At 40.1% G+C, this 9631-nt stretch overlaps 1 protein-coding gene across 3 annotated transcripts; it reads left to right on the top strand.

Moving 5' to 3' along the window:
- Window positions 1-1428: 1428 nt before the first annotated feature.
- On the top strand, window positions 1429-8025 carry LOC102230346. Of its 3 annotated transcripts, none has more exons than XM_023331690.1 (14): window positions 1429-1603; window positions 2306-2511; window positions 2665-2802; window positions 2990-3128; window positions 3215-3474; window positions 3658-4172; window positions 5025-5166; window positions 5253-5396; window positions 5667-5725; window positions 5884-6074; window positions 6151-6554; window positions 6887-6986; window positions 7197-7386; window positions 7472-8025. In XM_023331690.1, the coding sequence occupies exons 1-14, from the start codon at window positions 1478-1480 to the stop codon at window positions 7606-7608; spliced, it is 2751 nt and encodes a 916-aa protein (XP_023187458.1). In that variant the 5' UTR covers window positions 1429-1477; the 3' UTR covers window positions 7609-8025. The 3 variants fall into 3 exon arrangements, with proteins under 3 accessions (XP_023187458.1, XP_023187459.1, XP_023187457.1); XM_023331691.1 differs by having other exon boundaries at window positions 3215-3683; window positions 4056-4172; XM_023331689.1 differs by having other exon boundaries at window positions 3215-4172.
- Window positions 8026-9631: the final 1606 nt, after the last annotated feature.

The following is a 9631-nucleotide window of genomic DNA, read 5'->3' as shown; positions in this document are numbered from 1 at the left end:
ACGTCGTTTAAAATCATTTAAAATAATACAACATGTACAAAATCATACATATAGAGCACTGAAATATAAAAAACATAAAAACATTAGGCACGGATACAGTTCTGTTTCTGATATAACCAGAGTTGTGTTGTTTTTTGAACAAACTAAAACGGTAAATTTAAATTTAAATTGGCAGAGGGTGAGTCACTAACTGCAGATCCTCTCACAGACGGAGGAGCACTCTGAGCAGAAATGGTTCCACAAAATGGAAACTTATCATTTCCATTTAAAGCTGCTCTGGTAGATCTACTGCAATCTCTGTGTACAATCACTTAATTATTATTGTCATGTCAAAAAGGAACTTAAAGCCAAATCTATGTTTTTAATCCAAGCCTTTGTTTTTCTTTGTTTGATACAGATTCTCTGCATAATGTGGGAAGTGCCTATTAACCTGGAGTGCAATTTGACACAAACAATAGAAGTTATCATACAAGAGGAAAGCTCTCATGATTTATTTTCTCTCTCCTATTGAAACAGTCACTGAAATGAAGTATGCTTTCTAAACTTTAGGAGAGCATTGTTGAGATTTCATTAAGGTTAAACTTGATCGTTTTTCTTGTAGCTTAGAAAACAATTTTCCAAGAATATTAAAAGGAAACAAACAGTAACAAAGCTAAAGTTGTGTGTTTTGCTATTATATTATCTATTTTATTCCTTTGTCATTATAAACAGGTGGAAAAAAGTAAAAAGAAACTGAGATCTATGGTGTTTGGCAGCCTGACAGGAAGTTACTCAACATCACTGTGACTCAGAATTTCGCAGGAAACGCAAACAGAATCTAACTGGGATCAAACTGGGATCAAACTGGGATCAAATGTCTTGGTTAACTGAGGTTAACTTTGATTTTGGTGATAAAAAAGGACGAGAAACAGCAGAGCACCTACGTCTTCTACAAACCATGACAGTATAGTGTGGAGTGACAGGAAGAAATGTCTAGAATAATAAAGGCGTATTGCTGCGCTAAATACCTTCAGATGTGATCATGTGAAAAGTTACTGTCTAAAATCTTTCTTTCTTTGCATTTCACATCATTTAATTTTAACAAACACTCCTGAAATATGAAAGAAAAATGATGTTTTTTATTGAAAAAAGAAATTAAAAGTTTTTTATCAGCCTAGTCCTTAATCCATTTATTTATTGAGCCTTTCATGTTTTCATTCATATGTCACTCATTTATTTATTTAATAAAGTTTTCCATTCAAAACAGAAAATTGGAAAGGTTTTCCCATCCTGTTCTTCATCTGCATCAGTCTTAAGTGAAATATGTTCTGGTTTCTGTTTGTTTTCTCAAACCAGTTCTGCAGCTGCCTCATTGTTCTCCAGCTTCTCTTCATTCCTTCATCCTGCAACACCCCTTTGCCCTGGCAGGTGTATTTAAGATGCCGCAGGTAGGCGGGAGCGTCTTTGCTAGTGACAGAGTTGAGCTGAGAGCATCAAGATGGCCTCCGCGGTGTTGCTTCTGCTGCAGCTGCTGCTGCTCACCTCCCTGGTGTCGGCGTCTCATCACTGGGGAGGAACCACCAGCTTCACCTACAAAGGAAGGAACCCTGATGGGTCAGTTAAGGTAAAAACCCCTGAATAACATTTTATATTTAGATTTAACAGGATAATATTTATCTTAGAAATGTTTTGTTTTGACTGTTGCGCCATATTAATACGTTAAACTGTGAGGAAGGTTGTGTATACAGTCATGTTCAATAAAGGCTTCAATGGGGCTTGTTTGTTGGATTAATTATATTTTTAAAACTATATTCTTTAAGCATGTATTAAACATACTTTTCATGAAACCCACATTTCTGTATTATGTACTTTTTTAATTAACAGAAATAAAAACTTGAAATCATTAGTATGTGTGGGATTAATCTGTGGTTCACATATTGATGGATTTACTGAAATAATCAAATTTTAATAATTTAATAAATTATTAGATCTTCTTTATTACGTCTTTATTCTTTATTCTGTATTGCATTATTACATCTTCTTTCTTTACGACTTTTGAGATGATTGTCCTCAATTCAGAAAATTATAAAAATGTAATATACTTACCAACTGGCTGATTGATGAAAACATTTTAAAACCATTTTTTCTTGCTTTACAGCTACTTCAATTTCAAATTTAAAAAAAATCTTAAATATGTTTTACTATTAATTACCTAAAACAAAAAGTTTAAACATTTAAAAAAAAATTTAAATCAGTCATTTACATGAAGGACTGAACCATCTTGTGCTGTAAAGTTTCATATTTTCTTATAATATTTCACCCACAGATGTCCCTCCGAACCAGAGATACTTATGATGCCTGTTATTATAACCACTACTGGTATTGTTACGGTAGCAACTGCGGCCATGCAAACACTCAAGTCAGAACTCAAATTGACACAAGCACCAATACTCCATCCTACGAAAGCCAATGGTGTGAGTCAGAAACAGTTGAGACATGGACCATCCCCAGTGACAAACCTTTCAATCTCAGGTGAGCATTTTTACAAATGTAAAAAAAAAAAATTCATATTTGAAAGAATGGAATCACTTTGAATATCATCATCCATGTTATGAAAAGCTGTTGTGTTTTTGGTGGCAAAATATGCATGAAGCTTTATCTTGTCCTGTCCCTTTAAAATATCAGGGCAGCTAGCTGCTGCTGGATCGATACACGTAACTGGGTTAGTAACTGGTACTTGGATTCTCAAGTGGATTTTGGAACGAGGTCGGACACAAGAAAACCAAATAAATTACCTGATATTGCCATTGTCCCCTTCTTAAGGTAACTATCCTTTGGTTTCTATAACTGATTTGCATTAAACACAATCAAATGTAAAGAATAAACCAAAATATTTGTATTATTTTCAATGTGATTTCCATCAAGTCAATGTCAGAGACTTCAGAGAATGTTGAAAGTACTTTTTTTTCTTGTTCGCTGATTTTACAATTTGTGTTTGCATCTAATGAAGAGTTCCTCAGAACTGCCCAAGAACGTACAGGCTGGCTGCCTTTGACCCTGATGGCGACCGAGTCCGCTGCAGGTATGGGAATAACCAAGGATACGAGTGTGACAACTGCCATCTCCCCTCAGGCTTCCAGCTTGACCAGGTCAGTCACATATTTTAAGTTATATTATTAGCTCATATAAAACTGTGATAATTAACTATTTAATTAGTATGTGTTTATTGTTCCAGGATTCTTGCACTTTACACTACCAGCACACCAATTCCGACTACAGAATCTTTGGATTTGAGATGGTGGTAGAAGATTACGCACGCGGCACTATCGACTTGTTCTACTCTGATGGATCAAGTGTTCGCAAGTATCCACTGCCTTCAAGGACGAAGAGACAAGCCTACACCACCACACCACCAACCACCACAAACAACCCCTGGTCGTGGTGGCAGCCTACCACTGCACCCACAACTACAACTGCAGCTCCAACAACAACCTGGTGGTGGTGGCAGACTACCACAACACCAACTACAACAACACCCTGGTGGTGGTGGTGGCAGACTACCACTACCACTGCACCCACAACTACAACTGCAGCTCCAACAACAACCTCATGGTGGTGGTGGCAGACTACCACTACCACTGAACCCACAACTACAACTGCAGCTCCAACAACAACCTGGTGGTGGTGGCAGACTACCACAACACCAACTACAACAACACCCTGGTGGTGGTGGTGGCAGACTACCACTACCACTGAACCCACAACTACAACTGCAGCTCCAACAACAACCTGGTGGTGGTGGCAGACTACCACTACCACTACCATTGCACCCACTACAACTGCAGCTCCAACAACATCCTGGTGGTGGTGGCAGACTACCACAACACCAACTACAACAAGTAACCCCTGGTGGTGGTGGTGGCAGACTACCACTACCACTGCACCCACAACTACAACTGCGGCTCCAACAACAACCCCATGGTGGTGGTGGCAGACTACCACTACCACTGCACCCACAACTACAACTGCGGCTCCAACAACAACCCCATGGTGGTGGTGGCAGACTACCACAACACCAACTACAACAACACCCTGGTGGTGGTGGCGGCAGACCACCACTGTTCCCACAACAACGACACAAAGTGTGAGCAGTACTCCCCTTAGTAAGCAACCTCTGCAGTTCTCTTTTCTAGGTAAGAACACATTTACTGGTTGCAATAAATAACTGGCCATAAAGTGCTTTTTCTGTCGTGTTTCAAACCAGACCCACTGGGAGTGTTGTGGGAAAGGCCAAATAAAATCTGAATACCATTTCATAGCATAATCCTTAACTCTTATTTTTAAGGGACAAGCATAAGAAATGAGAAATGGGACTAACCCTAAGAAACGGGATTCAAACACAGTCTCAAAGCACACAGTTCCAGTTAAAGTCCCAGAAGAGTTTACTTGTGTCATGTAAGAAAGAAATTAGGATCTAGGAGGAAACGGTTTTCAACCCTCTGGCGAATATTTGGATCAATCTTAATTTTTTGCTTAATTTTTTTGAGTGGAAATATTAGTCAACTTTTCGATCAGTACTGCTAATGACCCGCCTGCCCGGTTCAGGTGTGGGAACCGCTTTGACACAAAACCTTTGAATGGAGGCAAAGAGACCTTTTGATCTCAAAGACTGTGAGCTCATCGCCAGCAGTAAATCAGCAAATTTCCTTTTCAAAAGTGGTTAAGACAAACAGGCCTCAGTGAGATGCAGTATTCTTCAGGGAACAGAAAGTCATAGATTGTGGAATGTGGTGATTTGTTTATCATTTCCCAATGTTGTACGTTTTTCTTAATAAATGTACACAAAGTGAAGGTTGGTTCCCCATTTTCTCCATGTGTGACAAGAAGTGTGAATGTAGCCAGATTACCAGACCCTTTGACTGATATATACAAAAATCTTTCATTCAGAAATAAATTATAATGCAAAATGCTCAAGTATCAAGATAAGTGAGGAAAGCAGGGTTATATTTATGGATATTTAAAGCTTCTTTATTTTTATTCCCCAGTGGATCCGCCCATTCCCTCATGTCAGGAGGGTCTCTACCTGCCTAAATTTCAGTCTCCGACGCCTTCACATGGAACACGGATCAAGGCTGAGGTCAACAAAGAGATGGAGATCAGAGTCAAGGCAACTGCAGTATATTCATCGTAAGTCACCAGAGTTTACTAAAGGCTGATGCCAATGATAAATCAACACTGATGATATGATAACCTCTGCTTTTTTTGTCACCCAGAATCCAAAACATCATCTTCAGTGGGCCAACAAACGTCACCAAGCACAGGGACACCAATAATGACTTTATCATCAGGTGGACACCAACTGAAGATGACCTGGGAGAACAATACCCAATCTGCTTTGTGGTGGAATCAGTGAGCTGGTGAGACCAGGATTAGTTCATCTTTTGTCTCTTTTATTTTGCACCTCAGTCATGAACAGCTTTGCAATCTCTTCATAACAGACGCAAGGCTGAGAAACAATCTTTTTCCTCATTTAATGTCTATTTTAGAGACTTTAGGGTGTGTTTCCCATTGTTAAGTTGATGAGAATAGTAGTAGCACAGTAGTTAAACACAGTAGTTATTTCATAAATGACAGAAGTGCTTTTAGTCAAAAGGAAAATGAAACAGTTTCTTGTAATACATTTTCAGGAACTCTGCCTATCAGTCTGAGATGAGGTGTGTTCTGGTGGAAGTCCAAAAGCATCAAGGTAAGTGTGAGCTTACTTTGGGAAATACCTTCAGTAGACCGAGAAAACAGTTCCATCGATCAGTGGAGATAATTTTACAGAGATTATTCATGTTAGTTGAAATTTCAGGCCATTCTTTGTTGCCTACTAATCATTTAAAACATCTGTGTTTGTTCCAGTTGAAGCCACAGTGACCTGCACCGAATCCGCAATGAAGGTTGAGGTTGACAAAGCTTCCTTCTTTGGACTCCAGGAGAATCATCTTCGCCTCAGTGACCCCAGCAACACCGTCTGCAGCCTCCGCAGGCACTCCAACCACACTCACATCGTCGCCATCATTCCCCTCAACCAATGTGGGACTCAGATCGAGGTGAGAGCGGTTTGACACATCAACTCATCTCCTCCCAGTCAGTTAGCTGTTTTAACACAGACCACTCCCTCTGCAGGAAGACGATGACTACCTCATTTTCAAGAATGAGATCACTACGGGGAGTGATGACCAAAATGCTCTGATCACCAGGAAGCATCTGGTGGAGGCCCGGTTCTACTGCCAGTACCCCAAACGGGGGAATGTGACGCTGAGCTTCAAAGTGCACAGAAAGACCGTCACGGTGTGGGAGAAAGGCTTCGGCACGTTCACATACCAGCTTGAGTTCTACCAAGACAATCAGTTCGGCGCCATGTTCAGCCCAAACTCATACCCACTGGAGTACGACGTTGGAGACAGGATCTACATGCAGCTGGACGCCAGCTCCTCTGTCAACCACACCGAGATGTTTGTGGAGTCCTGCAGAGCTGCACCGTATGACAACCCCAACTACCATCCAACCTACTCCATCATTGAGAACGGGTGAGGCGTGGCTTTCCATCTGACCGACGCATGCATGATGTTAATGCTGCGTCACCATTAATAATAGGTGCTCATAATTACACACTGATTTTGGCTAAGACATGCAGATAAAATAACAAAAATCCAATTCAAATGTCAAAATATTCATATTTAAAACTGCCAAAACAAGCAGTTTAGTTAAAAGAGAATTTTATTTAAAGCTAAATTTTTTTGTTTTTTTTAATAAAAAACATTTTATTTGATCAACTTCTGAAGACGTTTGATGATGATGAGGTTGACGGTTCCATCTATGTGCTTTAAATCAGTTAACATGAGCCTTTGGTTTCCATCAGGTGCAATGTTGACCCGACTGTGCAGATCCACTCCAGCCCCAACGACAGTAAGTTCAGGTTCAGCATTGAGGCCTTCCAGTTCATCGGACTGCATGATCAGGTGAGCAATAAACTTTGATGGAAAAGATTTTTAATTGAATTGGAGTTTTTCCACCAACTGAATATAGTTTGTACCTGTTTTTTGTAGACATTTTGAACAAAAGTAACAATTTTTATATAAAATAATGAATTATTAAAATATTCTGCATGAAAACAAACACCAGAGGGAGTGGTTTCTGTTCATTTCTGTTCTGTGGTTTGTTGAGTTCAGGTGTACATCAGCTGCACAGTCATGATGTGTGAAGCAGGAAACCCCAACACCAGGTGCTCAAGGGGATGCAACAACTCCACCATACACAACTTCCGCAGAAAGAGAGAGGCTGTAATCGAGAGCGGAAAGCACTTCGTTTCCCAGGGTCCTTTGCGTCTGAAGCGTGAAGCGGACCCCAGAGGGGCCTCAGGTAAGGAGATGGAATGATGAGGTTTATGAGCAGCAGATAAAATGTGAACAGGACTCCATCAGCAGCGTGTTCCTCTCGTCTGCAGCTGTCAACCTGAACCTGAACCTGATGTTTGTGGCTGGATGTCTCCTTGCTGCTGTTGGGATGGTCTGCGGCGTGATCATCTACAAAACCAAAACCTCCAGGGTCAAATACCAACCTCTGCCTGTACATGAAAACTGAAACTGGAACATTTGGTGTAATGTGAGATCTTGGGTGTTTTTGAAGTAATGTAATTTTCTAAACTAATGTAGATGCAAACAGCTGAATAAATTACCAGTTATGTTTTTTGATGCTGAAGAGAAAGATCCAGCTGGAAATATAAAGTTCTTCTTAAGCAAAACTGGAAGAAAGTTCTTCACTTGGTTGCTGACGTACTGAAAATATACCGTTTCCTCCTGCTCTGTAATGCACTATATGATGAAGGTAGCACAGATTAAATGTTTGTCTGTTATAATTAGTCAGTTTTGAACTCAGTTGCCTCAGTCATATGTTACTTTTTAAAAAATTATTTCTATCTTTTTATGTTCTTTCCTTTGTTTAAAGGTGGATTTGGTATTTCTAAATGGCTCAATAAAAAGACTCTCAAAAGACACAAAAGTTTTTCAGTGAAAGTTGTGAAACCATCATTTCTCTGTTCTACATAAATAATACTGTCCGTGACTTTAGCTCTACCAGTTTTGTCATCACATCCTGCAGTTTCATTTCATGAATGAAGATTTAGGCTTATTGAACAATTCTAAGGAATCCTCACCAGGTCGCTGTTGAAATATGAGCTTGGTGGATTCACATTTTCTAATGATGGAAAACGTGAAATTTGTGATCAGTTCTTCTGTCTCTTCACTTCTGATTATTTCATCCCATGAGCCACACATGGGATCCCGCCAACGACGCAGAATTATGGTGACAAACAACTATTAAATAACCAGACTCAAGTGAAAATGTTGAATGAGACAATAATGAACATGGAGCACATAAAATGCAGCATGCATGAGTACTGGGTTCTCTGCAATGGATGGGCCTTTTCTCAGACACCGGTTGCTTTTTTCTCTCTTGCACCTGCAGCTTCACGATCAGAGCTTCCCAAGTTTACACTCCTGTGCAAAGCTCCAAAAAATCTACAGTAGTTAAAATTGAGACTGAAAACCTTTGAAGCAATGAATTCTGATAACCCATCTTTAGCGTGTTAAAATCCAGCATGTCTTCTTTTAATTATTTTTAGAACAACACACGCCTTAAAAGCATCTAAGCAAAATATGAGGTTTTTGTATAATAAAAGAATCATCCGGGTAATAATGGCATCACAAACCAAAGTCCTGTCTCTGGAAACTCTTTGTTAAAAGGTCTTCTTTGACATCTTTCAGTTTCTTCCTTCCAATGTTTTGACCATGCATTGTGGCTCTTCAGAGCCTGCAAATGTTTCTAAAAAACCTGCTCTGCCAGCTCAGTGACCTTCATCGATAACCTCTGGATCTATTGGCAGCGCTTTCACCTTTTTGGAAGAGGCGGACGCAATCTTAATAAACATGGGATAAAGCTACTCACTGCAAATCTTTTTCATTTTATCAACAAGGACAGCAACGTGATCATCGCTTCAGAAGAACAGGCTCAAGGATTTCTGACTAGGAAGGAACCCTCTGCTTATCAGGAGCAAACCGTTCCAAAACAAGCTGATACATCGTCTGCAAGACAGAGCAACTGGTTCCCTTCCTCCTTCCCCCCTCCCTCTCTGCTCACCCACTCATTCACAGGATTCACAAAATACTTATGACAAAATGTCTTCTGGACCGGAGTTTCTTAAATTTACAGATGGAATGAATCAACAGGTTTGCTTCGGCACGTCTCTTCTTAGCGCTCACGTAGCAGAGCTCACTTCATTTAAGCCACCTGACTCTAACTTCCCGTCAGTGTTGGCTATGAGAGTTGTCAGACCACAGTATCTCAGCAGAGGTCTAGGAATCTTCAGCCTGGCCTTGATCAGCAGTATTGCAACCCTTCAGATAACCTTGAATCTAGGGGAGAGTCCATCCTTATATTTAGGTGGTACCTCCTGGCATCTCTGAACCCTCCATAAAGTCCAGCAGTGTGAAGCGCAATGAGCTCAAAATTAGACCTTACTCTGCAGCTACAACAGGAAAAATGAATCATTTCATCGGGTTATATAAAGTGTTAAAGAGAAGCTACTTTCTAATATACATCTACCAAG

Source organism: Xiphophorus maculatus, chromosome 4 (assembly GCF_002775205.1).
Source record: "Xiphophorus maculatus strain JP 163 A chromosome 4, X_maculatus-5.0-male, whole genome shotgun sequence".
Classification (NCBI taxonomy): Eukaryota; Metazoa; Chordata; class Actinopteri; order Cyprinodontiformes; family Poeciliidae; genus Xiphophorus; species Xiphophorus maculatus.
Note: the sequence above shows the minus strand (reverse complement) of the source record. Positions and strands in the feature narration are given on the sequence as shown.